The sequence below is a fragment of the Papio anubis genome, chromosome 2 (genome assembly GCF_008728515.1).
Source record: "Papio anubis isolate 15944 chromosome 2, Panubis1.0, whole genome shotgun sequence".
Taxonomy (NCBI): domain Eukaryota; kingdom Metazoa; phylum Chordata; class Mammalia; order Primates; family Cercopithecidae; genus Papio; species Papio anubis.
The window spans coordinates 149703279-149718263 of NC_044977.1; the positions used below are offsets into that span (position 1 = coordinate 149703279).

At 41.7% G+C, this 14985-nt stretch overlaps 1 protein-coding gene across 3 annotated transcripts in view; it reads left to right on the forward strand.

Moving 5' to 3' along the window:
* Window positions 1-1754: 1754 nt before the first annotated feature.
* The window catches only part of GK5 (glycerol kinase 5), a 64920-nt gene continuing 51689 nt past the window's right edge, over window positions 1755-14985 (forward strand). The window contains exons 1-4 of one of the 3 annotated variants that reach the window (XM_031663717.1): window positions 1959-2063; window positions 2245-2371; window positions 12314-12407; window positions 14802-14877. In XM_031663717.1, coding sequence (XP_031519577.1) covers window positions 14816-14877 — 62 coding nt within the window. In that variant the 5' untranslated portion in view covers window positions 1959-2063; window positions 2245-2371; window positions 12314-12407; window positions 14802-14815. Of the gene's footprint in view, window positions 2064-2083; window positions 2372-12313; window positions 12408-14801; window positions 14878-14985 lie in introns of those variants that run through there. The other 2 variants (XM_031663714.1, XM_031663715.1) reach the window with 2 other exon arrangements.

The window sequence follows — 14985 nt, forward strand, 5'->3', positions numbered from 1 at the left end:
GGAGTGCAGTGGCATGATCTTGGCTCACTGCAACCTCCGCCTCCCGGGTTCAAGTGATTCTCCTGCCTCAGCCTCCCCAGTAGCTGGGATTACAGGAGCCGGCTACCACGCCCAGCTAATTTTTGTATTTTTGCAGACATGGGGTTTCACCATGTTGCCCAGGTTGCTCTCAAACTCCTGACCTCAAGTTATCCGACTGCCTCGGCCTCCCAAAGTGCTGGGATTACAGTCGTGAGCCCCCGCGCCCAGCCAAAATGATTATCTTTTACTTTTTAATTGATATACCAGTTGGCACTGTTAAACGTTTTCACACAAAACATATATTCATATGTTTGCTAATTTTACAAAAAGATAAGGAATATTTTCAGGCCCTGACTTCACAGATTGCTGGTGGCAGTGGGAGGTGGGTGGCGCAGGCGGAACCACCTCCCCACTCCCTGCAGATCAGGACCTTCCCCAGGAAAGCTCCAGGCCCAGGAACCTGAGCCGCGAGAATCTCGAAATTTCCACAGGACGCCTTGTTCCTTTTGGTCAAGTGTCTGGATGAGCCCATCCCCTAGGGCAGCAACAAAAGGTAAAGGGCCTCTGTGAGGTTTTCAGATTCCAAAAAGCAACCGCCGTAGTGGAGCGTGATGGTCAAAGCAGCCACCTTAATTAAGCTTTCTCCTTTCTTTCCCACTAGAGGGCTGGGAAAAGTCTTCTTCCTTGCGTCGCATTTCATTTAGCAAATATTTACCGCTTTGCATTGTGTGCAAACTTTACCACGTTTTCCGGGAAGAGAAGTCGTGGGCAACTCTCTGTTAATAAACATTAGTACTTTTGGCCAAATTTTGAATTTTTTATGGCACTTGTTTTATTTCATTTTTGAAAAACAGCACTTTATTCAACTCTAGCATAGTCAATGACTGTGCATTTAATAATATTGAAATAAAGTCGCACCCAAAATGTTAGCAAAAAAATGGAAACCATATATGGTAGTGACCTCTACAAATGTTTTAAGCTTAAAAAATTCTGCACGAATGCAGAGACCCAGGTTAGTCTGCCAAAGTTACTCAGAGATAAAAATTTCTCCAGCACTCTAGTCATAATCATGGGTGAGAAATGAATAAATGTGCCTTATGGCACCTCGAAACTTTCTGAGATTTTTATATAAACTAGCCTATACTTTCCTCCTCACGATTAGCATATGGGGTAGCTATTTTTCTTTAATAGAGATTCCTCAAATGTAGCTAGGGTTAAGAGAAACGCAGCCGCTGCCTCTCAGGAAGCTGGAGATGCAAGAGAAAAAATAAGAGTTAAGGGCCGCCGGGTTCGGTGGCTCACTCCTGCAATCGCAGCAATTTGGGAAGCTGAGGCGAGCGGATCACGAGATCAGGAGATCGAGACCAGCCTGATCAACATGGTGAAACCCCTTCTCTACTAAAAATACAAAAATTAGCCGGGCGTGGAGGAGCGCGCCTGTAATCCCATTTACTTGGGAGGCTAAGGCAAGAGAATCGCTTGAACCCGGGAGGCGGAGGTTGCAGTGAGCCGAGATCGCGCCACTGCACTCCAGCCGGGGCGACAAAGTGAGACTCCGTCTCAAAAAAAAATAATAAAAGAGTTAAGGGCCAAGTCAATCCAACAGCGGCCGGCAACTGGAGGCTGAGCATGGCTGGCGATCTCGGGCTCCAGAGCACGACACAAACCAGCTCACCTCCACCCCTCCCTCGCGGCCGCCGGCGCGCGCCCGTGACGTCACGGCGCCGGGGTGGAGCCCGCGCCAGGGGCCGGGCCTCTCTAAACTCCCGCGGAGCTGGGTTGGGGGCTGGGTTGGGGGCGGCGGCCCGGCGCTGCGCCCTGGGATTCTGGGGCATCGGGATTTATAGCGCGCCCTCTGGGGTGGCGTCTGTAGCAGAGAGGCGTGTGGGATCGGGATGTCTGGGCTGCCGACGGACCCGGAGCAGAGAGCGCAGGAGCCGCGGCACGCTGGCTTCGTGCTGGGGCTGGACGTGGGCAGTTCTGTGATCCGCTGCCACGTCTATGACCGGGCGGCGCGTGTCTGCGGCTCCAGCGCGCAGAAGGTGACTTGGAGGCGGCCGTGGGGCGCGGGTCTGACTGGGTTTTGCTGAGTCCAGGGGTCCGGCCTCGGGAGGCGAGCGGGCGGGGCCCACCTACCGCCCTGGACGCGGCCACCTGCAGCACCCTGGGGCCAGAGCGGCGCGCCCAGACCGGCTGAGTCTTCTCGTTCCCTCCCTGGGCTAGGCTGAACCCCGCGCGCCCTTCCTGTCCAGACTGAGGGCACCAGGGGCCCGGTGTATGACCTGGGCCGCTCGCTCGCCTCCTGGCACCTGGAGAACCACCTGTCCAGCCTTACCTGGATGGGACTGAGGTGACTTGGCGAACGGGACTGGGCAGGCTGTGCGCGTCCAGCCAGAGGGTGGTTTGTGAGTTGCTCGGTTCTTCCTGCACTTCCTTGATAGATCTCTCATCACATCTTTATTTACATTTTAATTTTTGACAACTTTTTTTTCCTTTTTTATTTATTATAGCCTTTGGACTTGTGCCTCAATAACTTTTCATATCTTTATAGAATTTAAGTTTATTCTCTATTCTTCACTTGTCATCATTATTAACTACTACTCCACAAAATGCTGGTTCCTTACGTGAGCAACTGATTGCCATGGATATTAGAGGTATTGGGCAAGTTTTGAAGGCAGTGTGGTCATCACTTTTCTATTTTCGATCTTTGAGAATTCATAAAATTCTTTATTTCCCCTCGTTTGAGAGACCTGCCAAGTCATTGGTTGGATGTTAGTAAAGCCTTGAACTGTTCAGCAACCAACACATTGATATCCTTCTGTTCTCATATTAATGAAGTGTTGATTTCTACACAATTGTCAATGCACCAAAAATAATGTTTATTTGTTATGGTGTTCTTATTGTTGTTCCTTTTTTTCTTTTGAGACAGAGTCTCACTTTGTCACCCAGGCTGGAGTGCAGTGGTGTGATCTCGGCTCACTGCAGCTTCAATCTCCTGGGCTCAAGTGATCCTTCCACCTCAGCCCCCTAAGTAGCTGTGACTACAGGCAAGGGGCCACCATGCCTGGCTAAATTTGTTTATATTTTTTATAGTGATGGGATTTTGCCATTTTGTCCAGGCTGGTCTGGAATTCCTGGGCCCAAGTAATTCACCCGCCTTGGCCTCCCAAAGTGCCAAGATTACAGGCATGAGCCACTGCGGCCAGCCTGTTATGGTGTTCTTATTTTCTCTTCCCAGTACCAACATCTTTTTATGTTAGGAATTTGAGGGAGGGCAGGAGCCATCAGTTACCTAACCATTCCCAGCAGCACTGTATTCCCCCTTTTTCTCAGTGTCCCGTTCTTCTTCCGACCACCTTAGAGGTGTTTTTCTTTGTAGCACTTGCCCAGGAGTGGGTCCAGCTAGAATGCCAGTGAGTAGTGACTGCTTTGAGCATTTGTTTGGAGGAAACATCAGACTTCCTTCCATTCAGGTTTTTTTTTTTTTTTGAGATGGAGTCTTGCTCTGTCACCCAGGCTAGAGTGCAGCAGTATGATCTCGGCTCACTGCAACCTCCACCTCCTGGGTTCAAGCAATTCTCTTGCCTCAGCCTCCTGAGTAGCTGGGATTACAGGCACTCGCCATCATGCCTTGCTAATTTTTGTATTTTCGTAGAGACAGGGTTTTGCTATGTTGGCCAGGCTGGTCTTGAATGCTTGACCTCAGGTGATCCACCCGACTTGGCCTCCCAAAGCGCTGGGATTACAGGCATGAGCCACCACGCCCGGCCTCCATTTAGGTTTCAGGACCAAGACAGTGGAACTGGGACTGTAGCAGCTCCCTGGTCCCTTCTCTGGCTAGCTGTGTGGGAACACTGCCCACCCACCCACACACTATCCCTATCCCAGCCTGAAAGGACAAATGAAAGGCAGATACCACCGTTCAGTGACTGGGTACTCCTTATCTTTCTAAGAGTATTTATCACAAACACAATGATACTTTTTAAAGTCTCCCTTATAAGTCTAGACACAAAGTACTTTTAAGCACTGGTTATTTTGTTTTTGTTTTATTTTTCTTTTAAGGAATTGAAATTTTTGGAACCGAAGGGAGAAATAAATTACTAGAAAATGCAAAGTTTCACAGTTATATAAATATATAATTTGGGGCAGATCATTAGTTTTTTTAGGAATGAAGAATCCCAAAGATGGATCAAGATTGCTGTGAGTGGCAGGAGGCCAGGATGGTTTGCACAGACTCTAAACTGTGGAAAATGTGTCTGGATAAAAGAAAGATATGAGTAAATAAAAATACAAAAAAAAAAAAAAAAATGCCTGCTTTTCCCAGGTAAAGCACAGTCGTAGATTAAGAAATGTGCAGCAATGCCTCTCTGTGTGGTAGGAGTTTACAGCAGTACTGCTCAAAGTGTAGTTACAGGGCTGCTGGGATTGAGATAATAAAAGAAAACTGAGTATTTAGGAACTTGTGTAGCAATTTAGCAGAGTAATTTTATGTCTGTTGATTCCAGTAATGAAAGATTTGGGATTGTATTTTGTGTGCCTTTTTTTTTTTTTTCCTGGAAACTTTATAAAAATTATTGTTATTTTTAGAGACAGATTCTAACTCTGTCCCCTAGGTGGCCTGATCATAGTTCACTGCAACCTTGAACTCCTGGGCTCAAGCAGTCCTCCTGCCTCAGCCTCCTAAAGTGCTGGGATTACAGGCACGAGTTACTGCACCTGGACTAGAAACTTAATTGTATCTTAAAAATTGTTGGTCCACAATGAATACAATTTTTTTTTGTTGTTTGTTTGAGACGGAGTCTCACTCTGTTGCCCAGGCTGGAGTACAGTGACACGATCTTGGTTCACCGCAAGCTCCACCCTCCAGGTTCACGCTATTCTCCTGCCTCAGCCGCCCGAGTAGCTGGGGCTACAGGTGCCCACAACCACGCCTGGCTAATTTTTTTGTATTTTTAGTAGAGACGGGGTTTCACTGTGTTAGCCAGGATGGTCTCGATCTCCTGACCTCGTGATCCACCTTTCTCGGCCTCCCAAAGTGCTGGGATTACAGGCGTGAGCCACTGTGCCCAGCCAATGAATAGAAATTTTTTTAAAAAAACAAGCAGCAACTGGTCCTTTACTGCAGATAATTTTAGATTTTTAGGAACAAGGATCTTGTTGGTCTACATTGCTGCTTAGTACCTGGTGTATTACCTCATCGTTACAGAATAAATAATTGAATTGCAGTTAAAATGTTAGGAATTCATGGGACTCTATGACTTAGACACAGAACTTGATTGTGTTTATTCTGTCAAGTGGAAATTACACCTCTTGTAATATTCCAATGGAAAGAATGTATAATAGAAACCTAAAACCTCTTAGTATATGATTTGATTGATACTGGGAAAGAAATTTTTAAAAAAGAAAAAAAAAGAGATTCCCCTTTGTAGATAAGAACAAAATAGGCTGTGAGAAGACATCAGTCTTATTTCTTATGGCCTTTATTTTTTAAATGTTTAACAGTAGAGGTACATTTTTAGCTTTTTTCTGTAATTTGTATTTTTAAAAACTCTTTCTTAGGGACTCTTAAATATGTAACTGCTAGAAGAATATTTTGTGTTGGAAACTCTACATATGAATATTTGATATTTTGGTTTTAAAAATGGAGAATATTTATCATGTTCCCCAGCGGAACATCATGCCATTATGAGAAACTATAAAAAAATGATAATGTCTCGGTTGGAAGAACAGGACAGAAAGGTCACTCCAAACAGTAATACTGTGTACTCTCTGTACATGCTTGAAAAATGGACTAAGTGGTTGTCGTCTTTTGTTTTTACTCAAAAAAATTTTCTTTTTAACTTTTATTATATTCTTTTTGTTTTTTTTTTTTTGAGACGGAGTCTCGCTCTGTCGCCCAGGCTGGAGTGCAGTGGCCGGATCTCAGCTCACTGCAAGCTCCGCCTCCCGGGTTCACGCCATTCTCCTGCCTCAGCCTCCCGAGTAGCTGGGACTATAGGCGCCCGCCACCTCGCCCGGCTAGTTTTTTGTATTTTTTAGTAGAGAAGGGGTTTCACCGGGTTAGCCAGGATGGTCTCGATCTCCTGACCTTGTGATCCGCCCGTCTCGGCCTCCCAAAGTGCAGGGATTACAGGTTTGAGCCACCGCGCCCGGCAACTTTTATTATATTCTTGATCTAATTTTGGTTTGGCTCTCCTGTAAAAATAATAGATTTCACTACTGCAACTTGTTTGGGGATGATATGTGACATCCTGATTGGTAAAGTGGGGGGAAGTGACCCTGGGTCAAATCTGAAGGTTTATAGCCTTGAAGCAATGATATCCACATTGAGTTTTCTGGGGTAAGAAAATGTTTCTTGTAGTTAAACTGTTACAGTCTATAGTCATAAAAGCGTTACATAGAAAGGGCAGAAGTATGAATTGACAGGAGAATAGATTGTGTTAAATCTGTTCTTGATGAGCTCACTGGGGAATAAGAGATTCTTTTTCTACATCACCTTGTGTAACACTTTACACTCCCCATATTGTCACTGTTTCCTCAGAGTTCCTTTTTTCTTTATTTTGGACTTTTCATACTACATGTTAGAAATTTTCCTTAACTAGTGATCTTGATTGGTTATCTGCATTTTTTTTGGTACCATGCCTTGCCCTAGCACTTAGGTATATCTGTCATTTGCAAGTACAGAACTCTAGTTCAACCCCTCCAGAAGTAAATCTCTTACTTTCTGCCAGATTAGGGAGGGGCAGTGATCTTGCTGGAGGAAAGGAATTGGGGCTCCTTATAAAGACTTTGAACCAGTCCTATGTACAACCCCATCTGGCATCCCAGCTTTCAGAGGAACCTCTAATTTCCAGAGTTCCACCCTAGAATCTCTGCTCTCTGCTTACGGGCATCACTCTCATAGTTCACTCATATGTTCATTCATACATTCACTTTATGGAATATCTAAGAAACCCTAGGCACTTGTAGATGCTGGGGATAAAATGAACTAAGGAGACACATTCCCTGCCCTCTAGGAGCTCACATTCTCAGGAAAAGGGTAGAGGTGACCTGACTCAGGTCTTATAGGCCATTATAATGAATAATGGTTTTACTTTGAGTGAAATGGGAGCCAGGGTGAGTAGAGATGCAGTGTAATCTGAGCAGGCCGTGATGTATTGGCATTTTCTCCTCTGTCCTAAGCCATGTACCACCTGCCCACTCACTGTTCATATTAAAAACATTTGTTACCAGGCGCGGTGGCTCACGCCTGTAATCCCAGCACTTTAGGAGGCTGAGGCGGGCGGATCACGAGGTCAGGAGATTGAGACCATCCTGGCTAACATGGTGAAACCCCGTCTCTACTAAAAAATATAAAAAAATTAGCCGGGCGTGGTGGCAGGCCCCTGTAGTCCCAGCTACTCGGGAGGCTGAGGCAGGAGAATGGTGTGAACCTGGGAGGTGGAGCTTGCAGTGAGCTGAGATCGTGCCACTGCACTTCAGCCTGGGCGACAGAGCGAGACTCTGTCTCAAAAAAAAAAAAAAAAAAAATTTGTTAAAATCTAGTCTAATCCTATTTGCTCTTCTCTTTGTCCTCATGCATTTAAACCTTGTTGATGTTTTCCTTTTAATAGACTGGGAGGAATTGGAGATGCATGCATATGTTTAAGCCATCATTTTAACTTGAAGCCATAGATTTTTACGAAATTTGTTTGTTTGTTTATTTATTTATTGAGAGTCTCCCTCTGTCTCCCAGGCTAGAGTGCAGTGGTGTGGCCACAGTTCACTGTATCCTCTACCTCCTGGGCTCAAGTGATCCTCCCACTTCAGACTCCTGAGTAGCTGGAACTACAGGTGTGGGCCACTGCACTCGTTTTGTATTTTTGTAGAGATGGGGTTTTGCCACGTTGCTCAGGCTGATCTTGAATTCCTGGGCTCAAGCGATTTTCCTGCCTCAGCCTCCCAAAGTACTGGATTACAGGCCACTGCATCCAGCCTACAAAATTTATTTTATTTTTTACATTAAAGTAAAATAGACTTTTGGTGTATACTTATGTGAACTTTAGCACATGTGTAGAAGTAATCCCCAAGCTCCCTTGTGTTACCTTATTTTAGTCACATCTCCCCACCCACCTAACCTCTGGTAACCACTGATCTGTTTTCCACACAGTCTTGTCTTTTTAAGAATGTCATATAAATGGAATCATACAGTAAGTAGCCTTTTGAGACTGGATTTTTTTCAGCATAATGCCTTTGAGACTTGTCCATGTTGTTATGTATCTCACTTGTTTATTCTTTTTTATTTCTGAGTAGTGTCTATTATATGGATGTACTACATTCATTCACCTGTTGAAGTACGTTTAGGTGGTTTCTGGTTTCTGGTGATGATGAATAGAGCTGCTATAAACATTAGTGTACAGATTTTAAAGGGAACATTAAAAAACTTTGAACCAGTCCTATGTACAACCTTACAGGGTAAATTTCTCTAGGGTAAATACCTAGGTTATATGGTAAGTGAACGTTTAACTTAACAAGAAATTCAGAGTGTTCAGAGTGACCATACCATTTTGCATTCTCACCAACAATGTATCAGAGTTCCAGTTGTTCCACATCCTCATCAATACTTGGTATCATTAGTTTTTAAAACTTTACTTATTTGATTTGACTTGCATTTCTCTAATGGCTAATGATGCTGAATATCTGTCTTCATGTACATATTTGTAATCCATATGTTTTCTTTGATGGAGTGCTTGAAGTCTTGTGCCCATTTTTAAATTGAGTTCTTTGTTTTCTTACTGTTGAATTTTGAAATTTTTTTAATATATTCTGGATATTAGTCCTGTGTTGGATATGTGATTTGCACATATTTTCTACCAGTCTGTGCTTTTGTCTTTTTATTTTCTTAACAGTATCTTTTGCAGAACAAGTGTTTTTAACTTTGATGAGGTCCAATTTATCAATTTTTTGTTATATGAATTATACTTTTGGTGTTCTAAGAACTCTTTGCCTAACACCAACTCACAAGGATTTTCTCTTGCGTTTTCTTCTAAACATTTTATAGTTTTACATTTTACATTTAGATATTGATCCATTTTGAGTTAATTTTTGTTAAGTTGTAAAGTTTGGGTTGAGGTTGAATTTTTTTTTTTTTTTTTTTTTTCTTGAGATGGAGCCTTGCTCTGTCGCCCAGGCTGGAGTGCAGTTGTTGGATCTTGGCTCATTGCAACCTGCGCCTCCCGGGGTCAAGCAGTTCTCCTGCCTCAGCCTCACGAGTAGCTGGGACTACAGGTGCTGTTGCCACGCCGGCTTTTTTTTTTTTTTTTTTTTTTTAGTAGAGATGGGGTTTCACTGTGTTGCCCAAGCTGGTTGCGAACTCCTGAGCTTAGGCAGTCTGCCTGCCTTGGCCTCTCAAAGTGCTGGGATTACAGGCGTGAGCCACCATGCCTGGCCTGATTTTTTTTTGCATATGGATGTCCACTTGTTACAACACCATTTGTTGAAAAAACTATCTTTTCTCCACGGAATTGCCTCTGTACTTTTGTTGAAAATCAACTAGTCATATTTGTGAGTCTATTTCTGGACTCTCTATTCTGTTCCATTGATCTATGTGTCAGTTTTTATGCCAATAGCATACTATTTTGATTACTGTAGCTTTATAGTCAGTCTTGAAATTGGGTAGTGTGCCTCTAACTTTATTCTTTTTTTTCCTCTCTGACTTTATTCTTTTTCAACATTGTTTTGGCCATTTTAGTGTTTTTGCCTAATATAAATTTTAGAATCTACAAAAAATCCTGTTGGGATTTTGTTACAGAAATATGGGATGGCGGTTCTTTTAGCATACTGTAAATATTGAGCCACTTATTTCTGGCTTATTTCATGGTACTGATGAGAAATCCACAGTCATTTAAATTTTTGTTCTGTATATGTGAAGTTTCTGGTTTCAAACTTTTTTCTTTGCTTTTAGTTTTCCGCATTTTGATTATGATATCTGGGTGTGTAATGCTTTGGGTTCATTTAGTAAAGGTTTTCTGAGCCTCTTGAATATATAGATTTCACTGAACTTGGGCAGCTTTTAGCATTGTTACTTCCCTCAAGTAATTTTTTTTTTCTGCTCTGAACTCTTTCTTTTCATCTTTGGAGACCCCTGATTAAACAAATATTAGACCTTTGGTGTGTCCCTGGGGCTTTGTTCTTTTTTTTTCCTCCAATCTTTTTTCTTTCTGTTGTGCAGATAATTTCTATCGATCTGTCTTCAAGTTTATTCATTTTCTTCTATCTCCCTTCTGCTATTGAGCCCATCCAGTAAGTTTTAAATTTTGATGAGTACATTTTTCAATTCTAAAATTTCCTTTTTTACGTCTTTCATGAATTTCTTTTTTCTTTCTTTTTTTTTTTTTTTTTGAGACGGAGTCTTGCTCTGTCGCCCAGGCTGGAGTGCAGTGGCTGGATCTCAGCTCACAGCAAGCTCCGCCTCCCGGGTTTACGCCATTCTCCTGCCTTAGCCTCCCGAGTAGCTGGGACTACAGGCACCCACCACCTCGCCCGGCTAGTTTTTTGTATTTTTTAGTAGAGACGGGGTTTCACCGTGTTAGCGAGGATGGTCTCGATCTCCTGACCTTGTGATCCGCCCGTCTCGGCCTCCCAAAGTGCTGGGATTACAGGCTTGAGCTACCGTGCCCGGCCTTTTTTCTTTCTTTTTAAAATGGGATATATTTAAGGCATTCTTCATGATGTCTTGATATACTGACCTTGATATGCACATATGTAGTTAAATGATTACTGCAGTTACCTCTGCTGAGACTTTCTGTCTTCGCATTTGTTGCAAGTGTATTCACTCCTCTTGGAGTATTTTCCTAATAGCTACTTTAGACTGTTTATCAGATATCTGTGTCATCTTGGCATTGGCATTTCTTGATTATCTTTTCCAATATGAGTTAGATTTTTCAGGTTCTTCATATACCTTGTAGTTTTGGATTGTATCCTAGAAATTTTGAATATTATGTTAAAAGACCCTGGGGGTTTTATAAATCCTATGAGGAATTTTGTTGTTTTTCTTCTGGCAGGTATTTATTGCAGTTGGGTTCAGGCTACAAATTAAGTCTTCTGTGGACTGCAGTTTCAATGTCAGATTTGTTTTCAAAATCTTGGCAGTACTATTTGGATCTGCCCTGTGTGTGTGCAACCTAGTAGTTAGTCTAGGACCTGGGCAGTGGTCTGTCCTTTAGTTCTGTTCTTAATATCTTTGGTATAATGTTTAGGATTACATCCATACGAGTGCAGCTTTGGGGTGAGCCTAAGAGTTCATACACAACTTTCTGTGGTATCTTTTCCAAGCTCCCCCGTCTCTGAGACAGCCCTGGTACTTTTTGATTCTCTGAACCTCCGCTTATGGTTCCTGGCCAAAAAGCTGGAGCTTTTCTTACCCCATTCGGCTGGGTACGTCTGGGGTTAGGCTGTGGAAACACACAGAGGAAAAAGCCATAGGGTTGACCACACCCTCTTGGATCACTGCTCATCTGATTGGAGAGAAAGTTTCACCTTCCTCAGGATTTTAGGTACCTGTTGAGATGCACTGATACCACTATTAACTGCTGCTGCCACTGCTGCAGGATTGTGTGGGTACAAAAGTATGGAGACAAGGGAAAAAAGAAAAATGGGAGATCTCTTCCATTTCCTCTGAGTGTTAGGAGTTCGCGTTCTCATTCTTTGAGCCAAAACAGTAGAGCTGCTTCTGGCACTTCCTCTGTGCCCTAGTTCCCAGTTCTGGTTTTCAGGATGTCTTGAGTCTAAGCCAGGGGATTTCAGAAGAAAAATGGGAAACTCACCACCAGTTCCATGGTACCTGAATTCTTATCTACTTCCTGCAGTCCACCTGCTGCAATATACTTTTTAAGAGTCCATAATAGCTGCTCCATGGATTCTGTCCAGGTGTTACATTTGTATTTAGTGGAAGAGACAGGGTGGAGTGTGCTTACTCTATCATGGTCTGAACTGGAATTCACTTTTTTTAAAATTTATTTTTAATTTTTAAAAGCCTTTTTTCTTATTTTAAAAACATACCTTGTAGAAAACTTAGAAAATAAAAGCAGAGATAAACAAAGCTAAAATCTTCTGTGAACTCATGAGTTACTGCTATTTTGATGTTGGCATGTAGTCCTTTGTTATTTTATATATGTGTTTTTTCAATTTTAATAAAAATTAATTAGATAATAAAATCATATTAATTATTTTAACCAGTAGTTTTGAGACCCAAATACCCATACTACTGACTTGATCTAATGCTGTTTTTACTAAATCTTCTTTTCCTCAATAGGTAGAAAATCTTTATCCTCAAATTGGCTGGGTAGAAATTGATCCTGATGTTCTTTGGATTCAGTTTGTTGCCGTAATAAAAGAAGCAGTCAAAGGTAATTAATTGGATTTATAAAAATAACAACAATCTTTATTTATTTTTTTTTTTTGTAATAAGAGTTTTCCTCAGGCTTCTGTAGTTGTGGTGTTCCTAATTTTTATATATATATATGTGTGTGTGTGTGTGTGTGTATATATATATATATATGTAGTATTTTATGCGGATTACAGTTTCCCAGTATTTTTCAAGGGAAATTTGTAATTCACAGTGAACTCCTTTGTCAGGGAAAGGTAACATCTGCTGTGTCCTCTGGTTTGTCTCTTTTCAGCTGTAATGTAAATGCTCACCATTTCCTCATTCCAGGTTATAGCTAGTGCTGTTTTGATTTCCTGTTAGGCACAAAATACCACAGGATTATAAACAAAAGTTACAGTGTATAGTTTCTACTCTCATGAGTTTACAACTGAGTTATTTTTATTGTAAAATAAGTTTTTGTTTTTTTCTGGTCACTTGACATAAAGTGCTCTCCTGGCCAAAGCTATCGTCTAAGTCTTAGTTCTTTAAGAATGTTAGAAACATTCTTAGACATTGAAAACATCTCAAAACATTGAAATGACAACCTTGCTTGAGAACATGGCAAAGATTACTTGCAAATGTAAATTCTAAAAGATCTTTTACTTCATTTTTCTGGCTGAATTGCTTCTTCTCATCTTTTTGGTTTGAAATATTTCAAAGTCTATACAAAAGTTGCAAGAATAGTACAGTAAACTCTTGTATATCTTTCTTGTAGATTCAAACATATTTTGTAATGTTTACCATTTTCTGCAAACTTTTTTCTTTCTGAACCATAGGAAAGGAGTATTTTCTCCTATAACCACAACGCAATTACCACACTCAGGAATTATAACATTAACACAGTACTGTTTTCTAATACTCTGTCTTCAATATTCTCTCTTGCCTTAGTGAATACAAAAAACGAAAAAACTTATTTTTTCAATCTAGAACCCAGCCAAAGAGGAGGCACTGCATTTAGCTGTCAGTCGGTTTAGGCTCCTTTCATCTAGAGCACATCCTTATGACATTGAATATGCTCCTTTCATCTAGAGCACATTCTTATGAGTTTTCAAAAGTACAAGCCAGTTGAGTAGAGTGTCCCTCATTTTGAGGTTGTCTGATTGCTTCCTCCCAGTTAGATTCAGGTTGAATAACTTTAGAATACTATATGGGGGTTGATGTGTTTTCCTCAGTGCTCAAATTGAAGTTGTCCCAGATTTTCCCAGTGGGATAAATAGATTTTTAAAGAATATCACAACAAATACTCGAGTTGCTATATTTTAAGAAATTTGGACCAAAAAGTCAATATTTTTATTTGCATCCTGGCATCAGTTTGTGTTGAAAATAAGGTCTCAGCTTCAATAATTATACTACTTTCCTTGAGAGTTTTCCTTTATTGTCATTAACCAGCTTCTATTGTGATTGACCATTGCTTACATTAAGAGCCAATCTTATTATTACCAAGAAAAAATAAATCTGACATACTTTGCATAGTATTTGTTTTTTCCCCAAAACATAAAACAAAAAAAGCTACTTTGTTATTAAGAAACAACCTTTAAGGCCAGGCACAGTGGCTCACACCTGTAATCCCAGCACTTTGAGAGGCCAAGGTAGGTGGATCACCCAGGGTCAGGAGTTTGAGACCAGGCCGGCCAACATGGTGAAACCCCATCTCTACTAAAAATACAAAAAATTAGCCAGGCGTGGTGGTGCACGCCTGTAATCCCAGCTACTTGGGAGGCTGAGGCATGAGAATTGCTTGAACCCAGGAGGCAGAGGTTGCAGTGAGCCAAGATTGCACCACTGCACTCCAGCCTGGGCAACAGAGTGACACTTTGTCTCAAAACAAAAAACAGTAAAACAAGAAATAACCTTTGTTTTCTTCAAGTAAAAAAAAAATTCTGCAGAATCATCTTAGTAATGCTTTATTTATTAATTCCAGTTGTTTTGTTAGAATGCTAAACCCAGGTATTTTTCTTTTTTTTTTTTTTTTTTTTTTTTTGAGACGGAGTCTCGCTCTGCCGCCCGGGCTGGAGTGCAGTGGCCGGATCTCAGCTCACTGCAAGCTCCGCCTCCCGGGTTCCCGCCATTCTCCTGCCTCAGCCTCCCGAGTAGCTGGGACTACAGGCGCCGCCACCTCGCCCGGCTAGTTTTTTGTATTTTTTAATAGAGACGGGGTTTCACCGTATTAGCCAGGATGGTCTCGATCTCCTGACCTCGTGATCCGCCCGTCTCGGCCTCCCAAAGTGCTGGGATTACAGGCTTGAGCCACCGCGCCCGGCGTCCAGGTATTTTTCTTAAAGATTACATTGGATTTTTTTTTTCCATATGGTAATATTGTAAAGAAAAATATCACTGGCTTTAAAACATGTGTTTTATCCATCTTTACTTTTAGCTGCAGGAATACAGATGAATCAAATTGTTGGTCTTGGCATTTCAACACAGAGAGGAACTTTTATTACGTGGAACAAGTAAGTACATTTTGTGATAAGCACCCTACTGCTGGGTTCATGCCACAGTGAGTACACCGTTATGAAATCTCTGGGGAGTTTTAACTTTGTGAATTGAGAAATAGTTTT